Below are 23,027 nucleotides of genomic sequence, written 5' to 3' on the forward strand. Positions count from 1 at the left end.
CCAGCAGTCCAGTATACAACTGTCACTGTAGAGAGAACTTAAGAGTTCTGGCTAGGAAAAGACTGCAAGCTGTGCTTCTCTGGCTAGGACTCAGACACAGGTCCCAGAGTCTTGTGGCCTAAGCACCACTAGCATGCTTCATGAGGGGCTTCCCCTGCAAGTTAATAAACTCACTGCAGGCAAACAACAACAGCAACAACAATAACAACTAGCCTTGAAAATGTGGGCCAGGCACAACTAGCCTTGAAAATGTGGGCCAGGCACTGCAATGCACATGTTGAATCCCAGCATTCAGGAGGTGCAAAGGCATCAGATCTCTTCAAGACCAGACTGGTCTACAAAGCTAGTTCCTGGCCAGCTAGGGCTATATAGTGAAACCTTTTCTAAAATAAATAAATAAATAAATAAATAAATCAAATCTGACATGTACAAATACCAAACTCCACTGAACAACATACAGTGTAGAGGCGAGAAAAAAGATGCCCAACTGTTGAAATCTCACATGAACTAGAATGACTTTGCTCTTGCTTATTCTTTGTCCTGCCTTGCCCGAACTGTAGACACTGGGTATCTCGATTGAAAAGGAACATAGCTAACAACTGTAATTGAAATCTAGAATGGAAAGCTCTGCTAAGAATATGAGGTGGGCTGGGATTGTAACAATGTGTATTTAGCATATGCAAAAGCCCTAGTATTTGTGGTGGGATGGACCACCAGCACCACAAAACACAACCTAAACTGAAGCCAAGCCACTGGGCACTACAGCTTTCACTCATATTCTGTTGGGGTTCACTTTGCAGGTATCATTCCTTGGAATGCTTTCCCAGGCAAAATCTGTGGCTCGGCCTTGGAGAACATCTGCAACACGAATGAGGTAACCATGCCGCAGAGCTGAGGACTCACACACTTGGTGACTTACAACCTAAGCTGAGAAACAGGGCTCTAGATAATGGCCAACGTGCTCTAAAAGGAAGGGCTTCCATGTAAACTGTGGAACAGTGAAACACTATGTAATCATCACTCTTCATTTCCCACCTACAATAACGATATCCATTTCGGATGGTCTAGCCCATTTAGGAAGCATCCTTAAGGCAATGGGCTCTTCCTCTCTGCAATAGTTTGTGATCCCAAATCTAAAAATCTGAGACATGATTTTTGGCAATGTTTTCACAAAGAACACGTCTCACAGGCAAAAGAAAGTTAATTCCAAGTTATTTTGTTTTTTGTTTTTTAAAGTCTGGGGCTGGCTGGGCATGGTAGCACTTGCCTTTAATCCCAGCACTCCAGGGACAGAGGCAAGTGGATCTCTGTGAGCTCAAGGATATCATGGTCTACAGAGTGAGTTCTAGAATAGCTATGGCTACACAGAGAAACCCTGCCTCGAAAAACAAACAAAGGTCTGGGACTGGAAAGAAGAGAGATGACTTAGCAGTTAAGAACACTTGGTGCTATTCAGGAAGACCCATGTTCCATTCACACCACCCATATAGCAACATATAGCAACTCATGACCACCTGTTAACTCCAGTCCCAGGGGACCCAAAATGGTCTTCTGTCTTCCAAGGACACCAGGCACATATGTGGTACACATATATTTTATATGCATACAAAACATCCATACCCACAAATACAATTAAAAACGATAATAGAGTAAAAAGGTATTCTTAATATGTGCATATGTCAATTTTTTTTAGTAAGAGGCCAGAGCTAATCATTCATATTTCCAGAACAACTTGTGATAAGTGCTTTTTTTTTCTTTTTAGTCCTTATTTGGCAATATGCCCTAACACTTTGAAATCAAACTTTCTTAACACTAAAATATTCATCAGCTGTAGGCTTATAACTGTTTCTGAAACAAAAGTCTTCAATGCACTGGTGGGAGTATGTACATTTAAGACAATGATCTGCTTTTAGAAAGCATCAACTTATATAAATGATCTGCATCTACAGTATCTGGCTTGTCAGTTTGTATAATCATAACATGGACTGTTGGCTCAGAGCAGAGCCTCCTAACCTTGGGTGCACATTGCAGTCATCAAGGGACTACACTATATCCATGGTTGAGGCCAAGGTAATCTGATGTGATTGGTCTGGGGTGCAGATTGAGCATCAGAAAGGCTCGAAGTTCCCACAGTGATTGTAACATGCATCCAAGGCTCAAAGGGCATGTGGGTCTGTGCCCAGGCTGGCAGCCAGTAACTGTGAAGGACAGTGAAGCATCATTCCAGAACACATTTAAGGCCCTTCCTGCCCCACAAAATGCTCATGGAGCCCTATTCTTTCCTAGTTCTACATGTCCTATCACCTGTTCATTGTGGCTTGTGCTGGAGCTGGTGCCACCGTCATTGCCCTGGTGAGTATCCCAGAACCACCCTAGTGTAGCATTCCTTCCCTACCTCCGAACCACAGGTTTCCCTTTCAGCTTTTACCAGCAGATGAAGCAAAGGATCTGTGTATTCTGCTGTGGTTAACTGTTCCCTCTGTAAACTTACCGAATGTCTAGTTTGCAGGAAGTACTAGTGGCTGTCTTGGCACCGACTGATGCAATTTGGACACTGGAAAGAAGAGAGGGTACCAACACCTGCTGACTAGGCATAGCATGTTGCCTTATTGCACTTAGCAATTAGTTCCATGATTTCATTCAGGGACAGAGACTCTTGTGAGGCACTGCCCATTCTCTGCAAAGAAATATTGACTTCCAAATAGAAAGGTAATATATAGTTGATCTCCTTATGTGCAGAAATAATCTTCTATAAAGGCAATATAAATGCTAAGTTGTATATATTGAACACAGCCTGCTGGAGAAAATAGAGGAGGTTCTTGGTCATGTCCTCCCATGTAGATTTCAGTGTAAGACACCTTAGCGAATACTGTTGATATATTACTAGTGAGTTCATGGGCAACATCACTATCACCCATGCCTACCTAAAGGTTCTGTCATGCACATTAGCTCTGGAAGGCACTTGTACCCTTTTCTTGGGAACTATTTTAGCAAATGTGACACTGGATGCTTGTTTACTGTGGGTGCAAAACAAGTGCAGCAAAGTATCACTTCAGTAGACCTCAGCTGGGACTGTGCACATAAGGGCACTCAAATCCTTAAGTGCTTTGAACGTGCCTAGTCATGGGTGAGAAAATACTGGTTTGGTGATTACATATTTTACAAGTTGCCAAACTTGGAATCTGCACATAATGAGAATCAACTTATAAGCAAACAGGCTTGCATGCATGTTTGTTTTGCTTGGTTTATGATTTGTAGAAAACTAGTTTGAGGTTGGGAGACTAAAGAGATTTCAGCTGCTTGGGGATGACCCATTCTCCGTTTTCCTAAGCATTAAGTCATTCCTTCCCATGAACTCACCATGGCCGTGACCTGTTCTCTTGGCTGAGCAACAGGCAGGAAGACTAATTGCTGCTGAGCAGGCAGTTTGGGACAGATGGGAAGAAATAGGGCCCTGAGCTTCATCTCTTATACTGCTGACCCAGCTTGCTATCTTGTTATTCTTGAAATCCATCCAAGGCTTTTTAATAAGCTTACTGAGGGCAGAGCCAAAGGTTTCCATTATGTATGTGTGCTCAGAAAAGAGGCATGTGCTAGACGAGAGAACTCTTCTGCTTTGAGGAGAAGGTGGGGAGAAACCCCTCAGACTGAGCTGGCACTTAGCCCTGTCCAGTTTTAGAGGTGTCACACCATCACCCTCACTGCCTGTATCTTACCGCTCTGTTTTGTTCTCTTCCACCAGCTGATCTACATGATGGCTACTACATATAACTATGCGGTTTTGAAGTTTAAGAGTCGGGAAGACTGCTGCACTAAGTTCTAAATCGCATAAGGTCAATAAGGAGCTTGATTTAGGAGCTCAATTCTGTAGCATGAACACCACTGACACTCCAGACTAAAGCGGAGCCTAGGTTTCTGCAGTTTTGCTACAGTAGTTTGTAAATAGCTTCAGTTAACTCACTTTGCATGGTAGACTAAATAGGACTTACTGTATGTGAATTACAAAAGAATGGGGTCTGGCTATTCCCACAGTTTGAAAAGGATTGTTATTTACTGACTCCGGTAAGCATCCTTTGAAAAATAATTTTCTTGAACTTAAACTCTGAGCAGTCAGTATCTCTCAATGGAATATTAATACCTTGACACACCTGTCTTTTCCGTTAGTTTTGCTTGCTTGATAACCAGCCTTAGTGACGGGAAAGAGAACGAGTGCCAAAGGAGGAAAGTTAGAACCTAGCTTTCATTTTGTCACACCTTTCTAGACAAGATTTTGCAAGTATAGTTAAAATTAAGTTTAAAGATTTTTATAACACATGGTTGGCTCCTTACCAAATAGATGCCAAGTTAGGCCAGATAAAAATTTGAAGGGTATCACCCATTTGATTTTTCTGAAAAAAAAAAAAAAAAGATTACATATTTTTGATACAACACCATCACTTCTTTAGAACCCACAAAACTGGTAACTTTAAATTGTCTTGCTGCATAGCAACTGTTCCCTCATAACTAGGTTCTTAAATTACATGTAAGATTTTAATGGGAAGAGAAGTTGGGCCCAGAGTTGAAGGTCTCATCTACGTTGAGAAGGAAGTATGGTATGAGAAGGGAATGTGGCCTTTAAGGAAACTGAGCTGTGTAGATTTGCTTCGGGCAATGGGAAAATACATGGGAAGGATGTGTATGCCACAGGAACTGTAAAGAATGATAAGGATTTTTATGTGAAATGAACTTAGAGGAAATGAAATACTGGCAGTTATAAAAGGGAGAAAATAGTTTTCATTGCTAAAAAATTGTTAACATATAGACTTCATACTTAGCTTTTAATTTTGGTTTTGACATTCATTTAATTTCTTCATGGTAAATATATACTTCTATAGTCATTTACTCAAAATGAACATTTTTCACACTTTGTAGGCCTTTGGGGGGATTTTTTTTTTTTTACCCACAGATAAGTCTTTGCTCCACATTTTTAAACATAAAAAGCAACATGTTTCTGAACTTTTGCATTTGTCTTTTAAAATTACTCTCAAAATGGTGAAAAACACTGTCATATATTTCATTTTTACTTCTTAACAATAACTTGGTCATTTTATTCCCAAGTTCACTATATGTGCATACTAACGTTTCTTCAACCTACTATGAAGCAAACTAGTAGAGCATGCTCCGTGTCTGCCAGCTCTGCCAGCAGAAGAGTATTAATAGCGAATAACCCTCGCCCTTCTCCAGCTGATCCGTCTAATGTGACTAGCAGCTCGCTTTGCCTTCTCACATGCTCACTAGCCATCATGCTCACCCTTCTTTTCCAGATCCACTTCCTCATGATACTGTCTTCTAACTGGGCTTACTTAAAGGATGCAAGCAAAATGCAGGCTTACCAGGATATCAAAGCAAAGGAAGAGCAGGAACTGCAAGATATCCAGTCTCGCTCAAAAGAACAACTCAATTCTTACACTTAAAAGTGTTTGCCAGAGCGTGTCAGCCAATGAATTCACAGCTCTGACACATCATCAGACAGCTGCTCTGCAGTACAGATGTGTATCCCACCAAACTAATGTAGACGTACCAACATTTCACTGTCTGTCTCAAACTGCTGGGGTGGATCTCTAGGAAAACCTTCCAGTGGGTAAATCAGTTTCTTTAGAACAAATATTGGAGGTTTCACTTTAGCCATTTTAAAAGGCAACACTTTTGACAGAATGACCGTTCATCCTTTGCAAAGTCGTGGCATGTCCAGTTAACTGCTAGAGCAGTTTTAACACGGGATAGAATCACATCACGTTCCTTACTGGGGACCTATGGCATGCCAGAATCAAAGGATATGACCCTAGATTTACATATGCCACCTGTCTTCAAGTGTTATCAAAATAGAATCAGTGTCAAGTTCATTTTTGATAACTGACCTTTATTAACCTTTGGCTCATCAAAGATAATGTGATTCTTCCAAACTTAAAACTCAGCACCCTCACGGTCTCACACATTCGAATGTTTCCCAAGCCACTGAGAAACCTATCTTCTAGTAATAGGAAAATGAGCTGCAAGTGTGCTAAATGTATCAGTGCAGAAGCTGGATTCTGACCCGAGCTCTGCAAAATGAGCTTCCCAGTTGATCACATCGGAACAAAATGGGACTGAGGATTTGGTGATCACTATTGTTTGGAAATAAATGTCAGCTCTGCCTTAATATTTGCTTTCAATTTCTAATCATTTATATTGTAACCAGAAACCCAAAATTCCTACATAGATTATTTTGTTCCATGAATATCTTTCTTAAGAAGTGTTACCTTGTTAAAGTGACTACCATTCTAAACCATTTTTAAGTGGTCTGGACAGTGAGTTTACAGTTTCATATCAACTATCTAAAACCTAACTGCAAATTGACCACAGACCTCTGACCTTCTACTTTTATAGACTTTAATACATAAGTAATTTAAATTAGGGTTGGTATTTATTTCACTGTTTTCCTATCTAAATCTTAATTTCCTGGAATAATAATGTTTGATATTCAGCAAGAAAACTGCTTGAGTTTAAGCCATTTTCAAAAGAAACTTGCCTTCTAACTCATTGTGTTCCAGAACATTAAGTGACTAATAGGTACTGGGTATTAGTGATGGTAAGTTTTGTGTTCTTCTTTCTGGAATGATCCATATAACTGTGGGGTGCATCAGTGCTTTTCAAAGGGGCTGCATACTATAGGGTTAACTATGTATATTCATGTTAAGAGTTAACTTGTGGTTTGGCTGTTTCCTGGATTTTAAAACATATACATGTGCAGAGATGTATTCAAATGAAAGGAAGCATATCTTTATCAAGATGCTAGTAAAACTGAACATCAACTATAATATTTCATTTGGATTTTTTTTCTTTTGGATAATGCCGAGAAACGCCTAATTGGATTCCTTTTAATTGGGAGACGCTCTCTTCTGTGTAGAACAGTTGTTCCAAGATAGCTTAGTGTTTTGTTTTCCTGTTGCATGACAGAATTATTGTTTCCAGCAGTGGAGGTGCTGTTAAGAGTCCAGTGTTCTAGAAGAGGCGGTGTCTAAAGCCTAATTTTACTTTTCTAATTCTGGTAGCTATTGCCAGGAACTTTTGAAAGTTTTGTTGAAGTAGTCTAATATTTTTTATGTAAAGAGCATTAAATTTTGCTATGTATAAATTTTTGTAACCTAACAGTGAATCAATATTTTCTATCAGTGCCAAGGGCTTCCTGTAGTTCTATTCAAGTGTTACAATAAATATTTGTAGATAATAGTCAATACTTGTGTATGCTTATTTTAAAGATCTATTTAGGTGGAAATAGTTGTGGATGTACTAAAGAATAATGAAATAAAATTATAGCTTCATTCGCTTGCCTTTTTACCATACATAAATCCTATCTTTCTCTGTTCGCGGTATGGTGTCATTTTTTTTAAATAATATACATCATCAAGATTTTACATAGGTAGAGACATATAGTCCATGGAAGACTGCTACTGGTTTCATTTTGCACGTGCACACAAACACAAGCAAAATGTTTTTAGCAAGAGCAAATTGAGAAAATACTGTAGCCCACTGAGCTGTACTTTGTATAAAATGCTACTAGCACTTGAGTGTGAAACGCACAGAATTTTCCCAACTAGTTTCTCCAATAAAAAGCCATCTACCTACAGGATTGACACATACATAGTTTAATCTTGGGCAAAGGAAAAAATGGGGAACTTGAATAAGGGTCTATAAACTGTTGACTTATAAGCCAAAGTCTAGGGGGAAAGGTATATTTGGGGATATAATGAAAGCTAAGTCTAAGTTGATTCTTTAAGCAGCAGCACTAAATTTGTGTGGGGATTTCCTTGTCTAACTTGAAAGAACCCTGTCAGGGTGCCTATGCATTTGCTCTCCATGTGAGGCCGTGCCTTTAGCATTCTGGGCACAGCACCTCTAAATGAGGACTTGCCTCTGGATCATTCCCCTTCACTCACGCACTGCAGGGAAATGAGCAGGAGCTCCAATGTAATGAAGCTTGTCTCACTTAACACCGTCTGCTCAGGCTGCACTGTGTCACTGGATAAGCCTCCTGAATAAATACTAGAGTGCTTTAACACAACCACAAGTAACCTTGACAGTAATTCTACCATCAAACATAGGAACCTCTGGGGGACACAGGTTTTTCCAATTACCTCTGGTTTAAACACACACACACACACACACACACACACACACTTTAAAGGATGAAATGAGCCAGGTGGTGGCACACACCTTTAGTCCCACCACTTGAGCAGCAGAGACAGGCAGATCTCTATAAGTTTGAAGCCAATCTGACCTACAAAGTGAGTTTCAGGACAGCCATGACTGCTAGACCAAGAAACCCTGTCTTGGAGGGTTAAAAAAAAAAAAGAAGTCAGAGTTATAAGTTACCTTTTTATTATATTTTAAAATATTTAAAATATTTAGTAACCTAAATATTTAAAAATCAACAAGTTCACCCATTATCCATTATAAATAAGATTAAAGGATTCTACAGTAAAGATGCTGGCTTACTCCTGCTACAAAAATAATCTTAGACAAGGTAGGGAGTAAAGAATAGAACTTTGGAGTTTTTGTTTCATTTTTACAGTTCTGGAGACTGAGAATCTCAGTAACAAAGTGCTGGCAAGTTCAGTGCCTGGTAAGGGTCAGGCCTTGGTTTGTACAGTGTCAAGTTCTTGGTACTTCTGAAAGGGATGACTGCGCTCTCATTCATTCTATGTAGGAGGGTCTGCTTTCATGGCATCACGCCCCAGAGGCCCACCAGCTAATACCATCACACTAGGGTTCAAACATATGAATACTGGAGAACCTACAAGTTTAACCACACCAGATGCAAAATATTATTTATAGACATTACAATGAAAAGATTTGTGTTCATGTCCAGGGACAAAACTGTGCTGGGAGGATGGCTTCCTGTTTTACACATTATAGCCCAAGTGTGGAGCAGGAGGCACACAGCTTAAACTTAGCAAATGCAAGCCTGGAAGGTGACAAGATAAGTTTTCAAATAGATGTAACTTAAGACAAAGCCAGAGAGAGGAATGTCATTTTAAAACAATGAATACATGCCATGGCTAGAGGACTACATGGGCCAAGTGTGGTGGTGCATGCCTTCAAAGGGAGGCAGAGGCAGGCGAATCTGTGACTTCAAGGCCAGCCAGGGCTTCACAGAGATCTTGTCTCCAAAAATAAAAGGGGAGGGGGGAAGGGTTCAGCTGACTCTGTTACTGTTGTCTCAGACATTATGGTATAAAATTAAAACAATGTTAAAAAAATACACAAAGTTTTTTTGACAACTTTAATTCCAGAAAAACAAGAACACATATTACGTGACTTCTTGTGAGAAACTAGACAGCTAATGTTATTACCACATGTCATCTGGTTCTTCATGAGAAAATCCTGGAGAACTAAAGAGAAAAATTAGATGTTTAAAAAATTCATGCCAACTTCTACATCATCAGGTTCTTAATCTGTAGGTCACAACCCTTCACAGGGGTCACCTAAGACCATCGGAAAACATATATTTACAATTCCTACAGTAGCAAAATTACAGTTAAGAAGTAGCAATGAAAATAACTTCCTGGTTGGGGTGACCACAGCATGAGGCACTGTATTAAAGGGTCACGGCATTGGGAAGGCTAAGAAGCACTGCTCTACATCTTCAGAATGGTCCTCCTCCTTTCTTGTCGTGTTTTTGCTCTCACTTACAATTAGTATTAGGGTCAATTTCACAAGTCAAATCACAATCGACTTTTTGAGGCCAGTGGCTTTTTATTTTGTTCTGTTTTATTTTTTAATAAAGGCCTCCTGTGCCTCAGGCTGGCCTATGTAAACAAAACTTACCTTAAATTTTTAAATACCTCCTGCTTCTACCTGAGTAATGGAATTACAGGCATGTGGCACCATGCCCTGTTTATGAGTGTCTGGGATTGAACCCAGGGACTTCTACCTTTTAGTTCAACACTCTGCTAACTGAAGTAAACCTCCATCCCTTTTAAATTCATAACTTTTGAGAGTCTTACTATGTAGCCCAAGGTAGCTTCAAACTCTTGATCTTCCTGTCTCAGGCAGCAGAGTGCTGGAATTACCAGAATATACTATCATATACTAACTTTCAAAAGGAGTAATTTTTACTAATCCAATGGTTTCTTTAAGGCAAGCTCAAGTATCTGATCATTTTTATCTGGTAACATGAGCAATACTGATTTGCCTGAGGGACATGTTTGAAGGAAGCCATACCTTTCATCCTTGTCACTAGGCATCATCATGTCCACTAGTGAGCATTCTTTGCCCGATTTTTTGGAGCTCTGACACAGAATGGAGAAAGAAAAATTTTGAAACAAGTTAACTTCAGAAAAAGGCCAAGAAATAGTACACTTTGATTTCTCTAATAATTATTTTGGAAACATATTTAAGAGCCACTTTAAAGTGAAACTTAGCAAGTACATCAAAATAACACATAGCATGTATTTTCAGTATTCATAATTCAGACAGAAAAAATGTTTCACAATCTATAACTCAATAAAATATCCTATTAGGTACAAAATTAAAAATTAGAATCTCTTCAATGTTTTACCTAAACTAAGGCTGAAATTTTGTCAACAGTGTATATATTTTACAGAATCCTGGTTCTATTTCAAGTATTCACTTTATGGCCTTTAATCTTTGTGTCTTCAATAAAGAATACATGTCCCAAGGTGTCAGAATAAGGCTCCCAGTGCCTCCCCTCTCCTCTGCCATCTGACTGCTAGCCACAGCATAGGCACCTTATCTGCATTTGATTCTTCCTGTCTCTGCTGGATAATTTTCATGTATTTTTCTAAAGTATTTTCACAATGAGCTGATTTGTCTTTCTGGTCTTGAACACTCTTTTCTAATTCTTCTTCCATCTCCATCTTCAGTGACTCTTCAATCATCCTCTAGAAACAGACCAGCGGCAAAAGAAGAAATATATGAACATAGTTTATAAGCTTCTCAGTCTTAAAAATCATACTAATAAGATCCTTATTCTGGTAGCATAACTTGCATACCAGAGAAAGTGCTTAAAATTAAAGTCATTGCTATCATCAGACAAACATGTCATTTCAAGGAAGGAAGGGATTAACCAGGAGGCCAAGGAACATTTTTAAGGCATGTTAACTAGCCAAGAGTAATCCATCTGCCTAGCACTAAAATCAGAACAAAAACGGCAAGGAGAGAGGTAGAAAAGCTGTATGTGCCTAGACGTCACTGTAGATTGACTAGATGCACCTTCTTGCCCTAGTTCTTCCAACTGGCAAGCTGGCTCTCCTGGAGTGCACATACAGAGGGAAGGTATACAACAGATGAGAATACATGTGGATGTCTTTTCAAAACCAAGTTGCTCAGAAGGAGCACAACAGGAAGGGAAAGAGAATGCCTTTGAGGTCACCTGCTGCTTCTCTGATCTCACAGCATTACTGGCTCCCAGCCTTGAGCTCAAGGTACCTGCTGAAGGTGCCGTGCCCACTGGAAAAATGTATACAGAGATTTAAGGGACACCGTACCCGCTCCTGCTCTAGTTTTCCCAGCTCTCTTCTTTCCCTCTCTAAAGCTTCTTGCCGTTCATTATGCCTTTGTTCTTCTCTCTGCCTGCGTTCTTTCATGTGAAGCTCCCATAGCTCCTGTTCGTCTTGTTCTCCAGTTTGGCTCTGAACAGCACCTTAAAGGACAGAAAACAGAGTGAGTGAGTAGCTACCAGCATCAGATTTTTCAAATCTAGTCTTCTGCAGGCCTGCTTGATTTTCTACTGATTCTAATGACCTGCTCTAAGCTGCTGGTCTATTTTTATTATCTTCTAGCTCACAGACTGACACCTAGCAACCCTCCTAGACTTTTACTTTCCTGAGATGGATATAAGCCACCACACGATGAATGACCCCAACAGTCGTCCTTCCATACCATATCCTCTTCATTCATCTCTTCTCTCCATGCTTCAGCCTCTCCATAGCAAATTCTACAGTTCTGCCTTCATGTTTCATTACAATCCATCCCCTATCTTTAGAACTATTAGCGCATCAATAGGGGTTTCATAAACACAGTAATTTCAAAACCCTTTCTCCCTACGCCTAAAAAAGATGCTCGAGACATTCCTATCCCCAAACAGAACAAAACTCTCCCTCCTCCCCTTTATCCTCTGGCACTACCACCACTATTCAGTTCAAGCTATACTGATCCTGGTCCTTGCTAGGGGTCATCCTTTTTTTTCTCTCCATTGTTACTCAATGTGTACAGGTGCTTTGCTTACATGTGTATCTGCACCACATGCATGCAATGCCTGAGAAGGCCAGTAGAGAGCATCAGATCACTTGGGACTAGAGTTACCGACAGTGGTGAGCTGCCATATGGATGATAGGAATTGAAGCTGGGTCTTCTAGAAGAGCATTTAGTGCTCTTAGCCACTAACCCATCTCTAACCCCTAATCATTTCCATGTCTTTCTTCATTTCTGACCATTTTCCCCAGCCTAACAATCATGTTTTTAATGGGATTCTGGTCACAGAAATGGAGAAATCCCAAAATGCTAGCCTCCTCCCCAGGTTACACTGGTTCTTTCATCATCTCTGTCTAGGTAAGCCATGGAAATACACATCTATGATGTTAGCAACTCAAGAGGCTGAGCCCACAAGTTAAAGAGCAGCCCAGGCATCAGAGTTTATCCCAGATCCACTGAGCCACCAGTACTTGTGTGCTTATCCAATTCATCTTGCTGCTACAGACAGTTCCTCTGTGAGGTCCTCCTTACCCTCCAAGTGATACATAAATATGCCAGCACATCATTTGCCAATACATTATACCCCCTCTCTAAAAAAAAAAAAGAAAAGAAAGAAAAAAATCATGTGTGCGTATTTTTCCCACTTCTATTTCTTCTTAGCAAGCTTCATGTTTTATTTGTCTGTTGTTCCCTTTCATTCTTGGCACAGGTCCCTGCCTTTTAAATAAGTCTCAGTTTCACAGATGATGATGCTGGCCATTCTTTCAGCTCCAGCCCATGACCTACATTTTTTTTCACTCAAAAAATGCTAATCAGCAACAATGCCACAGGTTCACCAAAGGATTTCAGACTCTGGTGTTGTGCCTTGTCCCAGATGCTTAGCAGGAATAAGAACTAGCTTTACTGAAAAAAGGCCACACATCTCTCTATCTATCTATCCAGCCAGCCAGCCATTCAATATATGTTTTTCATACAATTAAAATACCCAAAAGTCACACTTCTTTCCAGAGACACACTTACCCTGTCCCTCCCTTCCAGTAGAGGAGAGATTACTTCAAATGGCTCTACTTTCCCACAGGGAAGAGCAATGACAAAATAAGATTATTGTTGAGATAAAGGAAAAAGAAGAAAGGAAAAAAGGCAGGGAAAGGAAGAAAAACAAGATGCAGAGCAGGATGAAAAAAGTGGGAAGAGGGAAGAGAGAGGAAGTGGCAGAATTATATAGAAACGTGTTGGACACAAAAGCCAAGACCAGAAGCATTAGGAACCTCAAGGACATCACATTTTTACTGTTTCTTGTTTGTTTATTTTTGTTTTTTTTTTTGGGGGGGGGTTGTTCTTAGATGAAGAGGCAGAAATGAATATATAAGCATTTCTCAAATGACCAAAACATAACCAATGCTACTTATCAACTATTTCAAGAGCCATGATTGCTTATACATCTCAAGGCAGAACATCTAGCTACTCACTGATTTCCCTTAGCTAGTATTTTGGCTACTTCCTTCGGCTTTGAACATGGCCAGGTGCACCGTCTGCTCAGTGATAGCCTTTAGACTCCTTCATTGCCCCACCTTCTTAACCCACACTCTCCATGAAGGCAGGAGCTTGATTTGGCTCAATGAATATACCTAGCCCTTAGGCAATGCCCAACAGAGAGAAGGTGCTTGCTTGGGTCTAGTTAAATGAATTGTCTCCCAAAGCACACTTACTTACTCAGGAATAAGTATAATCAAAATCTCTTGCTCCTTTTCAGTAGCTCCTCTCCTTCCTGAGTACTGTGACTTCTAGAGTACTTCCAGAGACCATGAAACTACTATGGAGTGGCTTTGAGTTATGTTGTGTGTGGGGTTGTCTTAGTCAGAGTTTCTATTCCTGCACAAAACATCATGACTAAGAAGCAAGTTGGAGAGGAAAGGGTTTATTCAGCTTACACTTCCGTACTGCTGTTCATCAACAAAAGAAGTCAGGACTAGGACCTAAGCAGGTCAGGAAACAGGAGCTGATGCAGAGGCCATGGAGGGATGTTCTTTACTGGCTTGCTTCCCCTGGCTTGCTCAGCCTGCTCTCTTATAGAACCAAGACTACCAGTCCAGAGATGGCACCACCCACAAGGGGCCCTCCCCACTTGATCACTAATTGAGAAAATGCCTTACAGTTGGATCTCATGGAGGCATTTCCTCAACTGAAGCTCCTTTCTCTGTGGTAACTCCAGCTGTGTCAAGTTGACACACAACAACAGTCAGTACAGGAATGTTAATGGTGTTCCTATTTGGGCAGATAGGCAACCTAAAGTAAGACATTTCCTCTCAAGTTTGTGGCTGAGAAGAAAGGGACCTGGCTGTTGACTGGGCTGGAAGAAAGGACAAACTTCCTCTCAATTCTGCTCTCTGCTCCCTCTACCACCTGAGGGAGAAGTAGATAAACTGAAGAAGAGAAAAAAGCATAGCCAGGCAGAAGTCTGATGACCACTTTCTTTCGGTGACAATATAACATATGACTTTTCTGAAGATTGAAATATGTTTTTCTATCCTAATTTATGAAATAAATGAAGCCAGTAAGACAATAAATACTAAAATGTTGCAACAGTAAAGCTATACAGTGGGCTTGACCATTACTTCAGGGTTTTTTTTCTTATTTTTTCTTATTTAAATGCATTTTATACATCAAACATAATAATATTGAGTATTTTGAGAATCAAATAATAGGTAAAAAATTGTTCAGCTTTTATATTCATATCCTTATCCTAAAAATATCATTAATGAATATGTAATACTACCCATAACTGAGGATCCTATATCTAATGTTGAATACTAAATTGTTTCAAAACATACAAAATATTCATTGGGAGTTAAGCACAGTAAAAGAGCATAAAATATTAAAAATGAATCATTAAGAAATATATTCAAAAGCCCTTATATGATACCACCTGACATAGTGAGAGTATTTAAAATACATTATATATCTGTGTACATTGTCTAACAATCAGTTTATTTAAAAAAGATTATCAGTGTTTATAGGAGAGAAATTATTTTATCAGAAAGTATATTTTAAATTTTTCAAAATAGCAAAAGCTCCTTGAAGTTAAACATTAAGAAAATGCTAATTTCAAGCAGTGAGACAAATTATCAATAATATTTCCATGATGTTTGTAGAACATAATTTTATTATTTTCAACTGTTAATATTCAACAAGAGGAATAACTGTTTTAAGATATATATGATTTTTGGATTTCCTGGTTTCTGTTGTTATATCTCCCTTTTCATTTCTGATTTTACTAATTTGGATACTGTCTCTGTGCCCTCTGGTTAGTCTAGCAAAAGGTTTATCTATCTTGTTGATTTTCTCAAAGAATCAGCTCCTGGTTTTCTTGATTCTTTGAATAGTTCTTTTTGTTTCCACTTGGTTGATTTCAGCCCTGAGTTTGATTATTTCCTGCTGTCTACTCCTCTTGGGTGAATTTGCTTCTTTTTGTTCTAGAGCTTTCAGGTGTGCTGTCAAGCTGTTAGTGTAAGCTCTCTCCAGTTTCTTTTTGGAGGCACTTAGAGCTGTGAGTTTTCCTCTTAGCATTGCTTTCATTGTGTCCCATAAGTTTGGGTATGAACTGTCCTCATTTTCATTAAATTCTAAAAAGCTTTTAATTTCTATATTTCTTCCTTGACCAAGTTATCATTGAGTAGAGCGTTATTCAGCTTCTATGTATATGTGTGCTTTCCATTGTTTTTGTTGGTATTTAAGAGCAGCCTTAGTCTGTCGTGATCTGATGGGATGCATGGGATTATTTCAATCTTCTTGTATCTGTTGAGGGCTGTTTTGTGACCAATTATATGGTCAATTTTGGAGAAGGTCCCGTGAGGTGCTGAGAAGAAGGTATATTATTTTGCTTTAGGATGAAATGTTCTATAAATACCTGCTAGATCCATTTGGTTCATAACTTCTGTTAGTTTCACTGTGTCCCTGTTTAGTTTCTGTTTCCATGATCTGTCCAATGCTGAGAGTTGCGTGTTGAAGTCTCCCACTATTATTGTGTGGGGTGCGATGTGTGCTTTGAGCTTCAGTAAAGTTTCTTTTATGAATGTGGCTGCCCTTGCATCTGAAGCATAGATGTTAAGAATTGAGAATTCTTGGTACATTTTTTTTTCCTTTGATGAGTATGAAGTGTTCTTCCTTATCTTTTTGGATGACTTTTGGTTGAAAGTCGATTTTATCCATTATTAGAATGGCTACTCCAGCTTGTTTCTTGGAATCATTTGCTTGGAAAATTGATTTCCAGACCTTTACTCTGAGGTAGTGTTTGTCTTTGACACTGAGGTGCATTTCCTGTATGCAGCAAAATGCTGGGTCCTGTTTACATATCCAGTCTGTTTGTTAGTCTATGTGTTTTTATTGGGGAATTGAGTCCATTAATGTTAAGAGACATTAAGGAAAAGTGATTGTTACTTCCTGTTATTTTTGTTGTTAGAGGTGGAATTATGTTTATGTGGCTTCTTTTAGGTTTGTTGAAAGATTACTTTCTTGTTCTTTCCCTCCTTGTGTTGGTGTTTTCTATCTATTATCCTTTGTAGGGTTGGATTTATGTAAAGATATTGTATAAGTGTGTTTCTGTCATGGAATATCTTGGTTTCTCCATCTATGGTAATTGAGAGTTTTGCTGAATATAGTCGTCTGGGCTGGCATTTGTGTTCTCTTAGGGTCTGTATGACATCTGCCCAGGATTTTATAGTCTCTGGTGAGAAGTGTGTTGTAATTCTGATAGGTCTGCCTTTATACGTTACTTGACCATTTTCCCTTATTGCTTTTAATATTCTTTGTCTAGTGCATTTGGTATTTTGATTATTATGTGACAGGAGGAATTTCTTTTCTGGTCCAATCTATTTGGAGTTCTGTAGGCTTCTTGTGTGTTCATGGATATCTCTTTCTTTAGGTTACGGAAGTTTTCTTCTATACTTTTGTTGAAGGGATTTACTGGCCCTTTAATTTGGGAATCTTCACTCTCTTCTATACCTATTATCCTTAGGTTTGGTCTTCTCATTGTGTCCTGGATTTCCTGGATGTTTTTGGGTTAGATTTTTTGCATTTTGCATTTTCTTTCACTGTTGTGTCAATGTTTTCTATGGTATCTTCTGCACCTGCGATTCTCTCTTCTATCTCTTGTAGTCTGTTAGTGATGCTTGCACCTATGACTCCTGATCTCTTTCCTAGGATTTCTATCTCCAAGGTTGTCTCCCTTTGTGATTTCTTTATTGTTTCTATTTCCATTTTTAGATCTTGGATGGTTTAGTTCATTTCCTTCACCTCTCTGATTGTGTTTTCCTGTAGTTCTTTAAGTGATTTTTGTGCTTCCTCTTTAAGGTCTTCTAGCTGTCTACCTAGGTTCTCTTGTATTTCTTTAAGGGAGTTATTTATGACCTTCTTAAAGTCCTCTATCACCATCATGAGAAGTGATTTTTAGATCCAAATCTTGCTTTTCTAATGTGATGGTGTATCCAGGACTTGTTATGGTGGGAGAATTGGGTTCTGGTGATGCCAAGTAACCTTGTTTTCTGTTGCTTCTGTTCTTATGCTTGCCTCCTGCAATCTGATTATCCCTAGTTCTGCCTGCCCTTGCTACATCTGACTGGGGACTGTCCTTCCTGTGATCCTGGTTGTGTCAGAACTTCTCAGAGTTCAGCTGTCTCTGTGATCCTGTGATCCTGAGATCCTGGATGTGTCAGAGCTCCTAGGAATCCCTCTGGGACCCTGAGATCCTGGTGTTTGGTCAAACTCCTGGGATCCCGTGGTCCTGGGCATGTTAGGGCCCTGGGAGTGCAGCTTCTTCTGGGTGTTGTGGGACTGGCTGTGGAGTTAGCGCCCAAGGTCTGCTCAGAACACCTCTGATCCTATGATCCTGGGAGTGTTGGAGCATCTGAGAGTGGATATTCCTCTGGGTGTTATGATCCTAGAAGTGTTGGAGCGCCTGGGAGTGGAGCTTCCTCTGGGTGTTGTGGGACTGGCTGCAGAGTTCATACCCAACGTCTGCTCAGGGCACTGGCTCAGACTGGAAGGAACCTGAGTGCCTGGGTCCTGCTGGTTTCTGTCACTCCTGGTGTTAGGTTAGATGTTGTATCTTCCTCACCTCTGATCCTATGATCCTGGGTGTGGTAGCACATTTGGAATTGGAGCTTCCTCTGGCTGTTGTGGGACTGGCTCTGATCCTATGATTCTGGGAGTATTGGAGCACCTGGGAACAGATCTTCCTCTGGATGTTGTGGGACTGGCTGGAGTTCGAGCCCAAGGTCTGCTCAGGGGACCGGCCCAGACCAGAAGAAACCTGTGCCACTGGTGGGGCAGAGTTCCTGGGTAGCTGTGTCCCCCTACTTCACGTTTTTAACACAATTTCTAAAGATGATAAGGTTCCTTATGGGACAGATTTTGCAGAAGAGGAGCAAAAAGTATAAGTGCTCTGTCCAACTCCAATCAAGACTAAATGAGAAGTCTTCTCTTGGAGGTTTTCCTTAGCAGTTTGTACATGTTCACACAGGGAAAGTCCCTTAAGAATGATAATGCCACTAGCCCAAGCCTCTATCTATATTTATGAAAGTCCTATAGAACCAGAGATGCCTCAGCAGATAAAAGCACTTGCTACAAACCCCAGCTTGATCCATGAGAACTGACTGCCACAAGTTGTCCTTTGACCTCCATAGACAAACACACAAAAACAAAAATCGAAACAAACAATTAATGTTGGGCCTAGAGAGATGGCTCAGGGGTTAAATGTATTTGCTACTCTTCCAGATGACCAGCATTTGGGTCCCAGAACCTATGACCAGGCAGCTCACAACTGCCTGTAGCTGTAACACCAAAGAATATAATGTCTTCTTCTGGCCTCCCCAGGTACTCTCAGGCACACTCATGCATATATACAGACATACACCAATATATATAATTTAATAAATAAATGTAATAATAGAAGTCATGTAGGAAATAAGTTACAGAGCACATAGATCAGCATGCAATATGTAGCTATTGTTTATTGCTAGTTTAAGTAAGGAACCACTTACTTGGGTAGTCGTATGAAATGAGTCTTGAAGACTGAGTAGCCACAGCAAAATCTATTCCAGGCATGTCACCAGCAGGGTGGAGTCCTTCTGCTTCAAACTGTTCTGTCTTGTTCCCTGCATCCATATGAGGTACAATTAATTGTGCCATGAGTCCTTAGTAACAGTAGCAAGTGTAGGGAGTGCTATGCAGTGCAGGAGTGGGGAGTGCTTGGGAGTTAGGAAGTGGTAGGGATAGACCATGGAACACTAAAACTGCTCTTTCCTACAGAGTTCTAAATCCAACCACTTACAAAGTATTTAACTCTCAAGTTTCTTTATATTTTAAAGAATTATATTTGTTTGCAAAAAATAAATCAATAGAGCAATAGAGAATTCATTTGGGTTTGTGGATAAAACCCTTTGAATCAATTTAAACATCAATAATGGAAAGCTAGTCAGCACTCTGGTACATTATCAGAGAACTTTGGTAGCTGAAAGCTACTGGAGTAGGGAGTCAGTTTTTGTAATTTTTTAAGGAAACAGACTCCTACTGGGTTACTGCTGCTCTAGTAGTTGATCCTACACCCGTATACTGGTGCACATGTAGACAGCTCTAACTGGACCTGGGGGTTGGAGGGAGTCGTGGCAGGGGAGTCAAGAAGGAGGTGAGGGGGCTGGTGAGATGGCTCAGCAGGTAAGAGCACCCGACTGCTCTTCCGAAGGTCCAGAGTTCAAATCCCAGCAACCACATGGTGGCTCACAACCATCTGTAACGAGATCTGACTCCTTCTGGAGTGTCTGAAGACAGCTACAGTGTACTTACATATAATAAATAATAAATAAATCTTAAAAAAAAAAAGAACTGCTTAAAAAAAAAAAAAAAAAAAAGAAGGAGGTGAGGGGGAACAGACAGTGGCTATGATCCAAATACATTGTATACGTGTATGAAATTCTCAAAGAATAAAAATAATGATTTAACAAAGTCATAACTGTTGCGTTAAAAAATTGACAAAATGTACTAAGTTGTTTCATTTAACTATGCAGAATATGATTCTTTCAGATCTGACATTGAAATTATATACAAATGTAAAAGATTCTCAAGCTAGAAAGTGTCTCAGAGGTAATGGACCCTATATCCTTATTATACTCATAAAGTAGGGTGATACTATATAAGGCTATATAGCCAGGCCACCATTGTCTTGACTCTCATCTTAATTTTTGTGTAGTCATGTGGAGGTCAGGTCAACACTCAGTGTCTTTCTCAGTCATCCATCTTATGTTTTGTAACAAAGTTTATCACTCAACCTGAAAGTTCACTGACTTGGCTAGGCTGGCTGGCTAGTGAACCCCCAGGGCATCCTCCTGCCTCTGCTTCCAGGGTGCACCACTTACCCAGCCTTTATTACGTGAGTGTGCTTTATAGACTGAGCCACTGCCCCAGCCCCTCATTTGAACATTCCTTCACCTCCATTCTACCAATGAAGATGAAGTTTGCTTAAATCTGAAGAATCACCAAGGTCAATATAACTGAAAGAAAATATCTTCATATTCCACACAAAGGAAAAAGAGTGAACAATGAAAAACTTACTTATTGAAGTAACCCCAGCCTTGAAATATTAAAGATTCACTTTATGGCATTAGTCTTTACTTGGAAACTATGAGCTATACCAATTGTTTTCAAAGGAAATTCAAGTGCACCCTAAAATTCTGTCACAGAAAGATGAAATGAAGCAAGGCTGTCAAGACAGCTCAGCAAGTAAAGGTGCCTACCACTAAGCTTGACTACTGAGTTCAATGCCTGGGACACACAGAGTGAACCAAGAAAACTGACACATGCAAGTTGTCCTCTCATTTTCACATGTGTGCTGTGCTACACAGATACACATACATGTTACATGTGCATACACACATAATAACAGTGCAATAAAACTGTTTAAAAGGAAAAAAATCAAGCAATGCATCTGTACCATGTCACAAAATAGACATGTCCCAACATTTGAGTATTTTGCTAAAAGAAAGCGTTCCTATATTTCTACTTATAAAAACGGATAGGTGTGTGCTAGGGTTGGGGGGCGGGGAGACAGCTCATCAGTAAAAAGTACACTGGCTGCTCTTAAGGAGGACCCAAGGTCAATTCCTAGCACCCAGCACTCTCATGACAGTTAACAATCATCTGTAATTCTAGCCCCAGAATATCTGACACCCTCTTCTGGGCCCTATGGGCACAAGACACAGAAACATGCAGGCAGGCAAAACACCTCTACACATAAAAGTAAATATGTTTTTTAAAAAATGCTATGTGTTTAGGGAGACTGGCTCCATGAATAAAATGCTTGCTTTGCAAGGGGAGGAAGCACCTGAGTTAGAATCCCCAGAACCCACATAAAAAGGGTCATGAAAGTAGGTGTCTGTAATCCCAGCATGACTAAAGCACGATGGAGGGCTAAGACAGGAGAGTATCCATTAGTTAACTCACAGGCCAGGTAACCTGGAATACTGGTATACAATGGAATGATAAGACCCTGCTTTAAAGGTGCTAGATGAAATATGCCATCTGAAGTTGTCCTCTGACCTCTACACAGGTATCTTGGCACATATGTAAACATGAACATATATACACAAAACCTAATATTCAAAACTTACATCTGAAAGGTGGTTCAAATTTCTCATCTTTCAAAGATTGCTTGTCCACATTTGAAAGCTCACTTTTATCTTGCGTTTCAGTTTGTCTCTGATATAAACTAGATTGAAAGAATAAATACATGAATATGAAGTGTTAATAACAACATAAAAAGCCGAGAATAGGTTGTCTAGTTGTTAAAAATAATTTATAGAACGTTCTGCTTTTATTAAAGATAGTTCTCTTTGGCTGGACTAGAACTATGGTAGACCAAAGTGACCTCAAACTCCTGGCAATTCTATCTCAGACTCCCGAATATAGGGATTATATGGAAAGCAAGGATGTTTGGCTTTGCCACTCATTTTTTCACTGGCTTATAAAGAATGGCTCTCTACGTGTTGCACTGGCCACTCTACTAGAGGACCTTGGTTCAATTCCCAGCACCCACATGGCTTCTCGCAACAGCCTGTAACTCCAGTTCTAGGGGATCTCACACCTTCTTCTGGCCTCTGTAGACACCAGGAAGGCATGTGGTATAGACTTACATGGAAGCAAAACACCCATACACATTAAATGCTTGCCCAGCATGTATGAGATCCTAGTTTCTATTGCAATATATTTCAAAAGAGAAGAAAAATGAAAAGAAAAATGTGTGTGTGTGTGTGGTGTGAGAGAGAGAATGGCTTCAGAGGACAGAGCCTGCCACCAGGCATTGTTCTTGGCAACTAGTCTATATTTACTCAGTCATCTCCCTTGTTACCACCCTATCCCCTGAAGAAGACATTGTTGCAAAGAATAACATACTCTCAATACTATTCCTAGGGTAGTTTTCCAGTAACAACAAAACATTTTCTCTAAAGACACATTCCATATGCCATCAGCACAAAAAAGATGCAACTGCACAGCCAAACGATGTATCAACGTACACTGACTTTACATAATATGGGTCTTGATGCTCTTTTTGACTTCCTCATAAGAAAATTCAATACAAGCTGGGCGTGGGGTCTCATGCCTGCTACCTCAGAGTTCAAGAAGCAGTCAGGCAGGAGGATCACTGAAAGTTTGAAGCCAGCCCAGGCAATATAGCAAATGAGTCTGTCTGAAAACAAAATAAAACTACAATCTAAAAGATATTAAAGAATATAAATGCCCTAGGA

The 23,027-nt window shown here is 39.8% G+C and overlaps 2 protein-coding genes across 13 annotated transcripts in view; one reads left to right on the top strand and one right to left on the bottom strand.

The window, feature by feature from the left end:
• Gpm6b (glycoprotein m6b) overlaps positions 1 to 7,385 on the top strand; it is a 150,091-nt gene extending 142,706 nt beyond the window's left edge. For 3 of the 11 annotated variants that reach the window (NM_001177962.1, NM_001177957.1, NM_001177960.1), the window contains 4 exons: positions 801 to 874; positions 2,287 to 2,352; positions 3,743 to 3,833; positions 5,304 to 7,385. In NM_001177962.1, coding sequence (NP_001171433.1) covers positions 801 to 874; positions 2,287 to 2,352; positions 3,743 to 3,823 — 221 coding nt within the window. In that variant the 3' untranslated portion in view covers positions 3,824 to 3,833; positions 5,304 to 7,385. Of the gene's footprint in view, positions 1 to 800; positions 875 to 2,286; positions 2,353 to 3,742 lie in introns of all 11 variants that reach the window. The other 8 variants (NM_001177961.1, NM_001177956.1, NM_001177959.1 and 5 more) reach the window with 4 other exon arrangements.
• Ofd1 (OFD1, centriole and centriolar satellite protein) overlaps positions 4,925 to 23,027 on the bottom strand; it is a 54,132-nt gene continuing 36,029 nt past the window's right edge. The window contains exons 18-23 of one of the 2 annotated variants that reach the window (NM_177429.3): positions 21,894 to 21,991; positions 19,272 to 19,385; positions 11,529 to 11,683; positions 10,770 to 10,922; positions 10,243 to 10,310; positions 8,385 to 9,410 (exon numbers count right to left, since the gene is read on the bottom strand). In NM_177429.3, coding sequence (NP_803178.2) covers positions 9,368 to 9,410; positions 10,243 to 10,310; positions 10,770 to 10,922; positions 11,529 to 11,683; positions 19,272 to 19,385; positions 21,894 to 21,991 — 631 coding nt within the window. In that variant the 3' untranslated portion in view covers positions 8,385 to 9,367. Of the gene's footprint in view, positions 10,311 to 10,769; positions 10,923 to 11,528; positions 11,684 to 19,271; positions 19,386 to 21,893; positions 21,992 to 23,027 lie in introns of both variants that reach the window. The other variant, XM_006528839.4, reaches the window with a different exon arrangement.

This window comes from Mus musculus, chromosome X (assembly GCF_000001635.26).
Source record: "Mus musculus strain C57BL/6J chromosome X, GRCm38.p6 C57BL/6J".
NCBI classification, from domain to species: domain Eukaryota; kingdom Metazoa; phylum Chordata; class Mammalia; order Rodentia; family Muridae; genus Mus; species Mus musculus.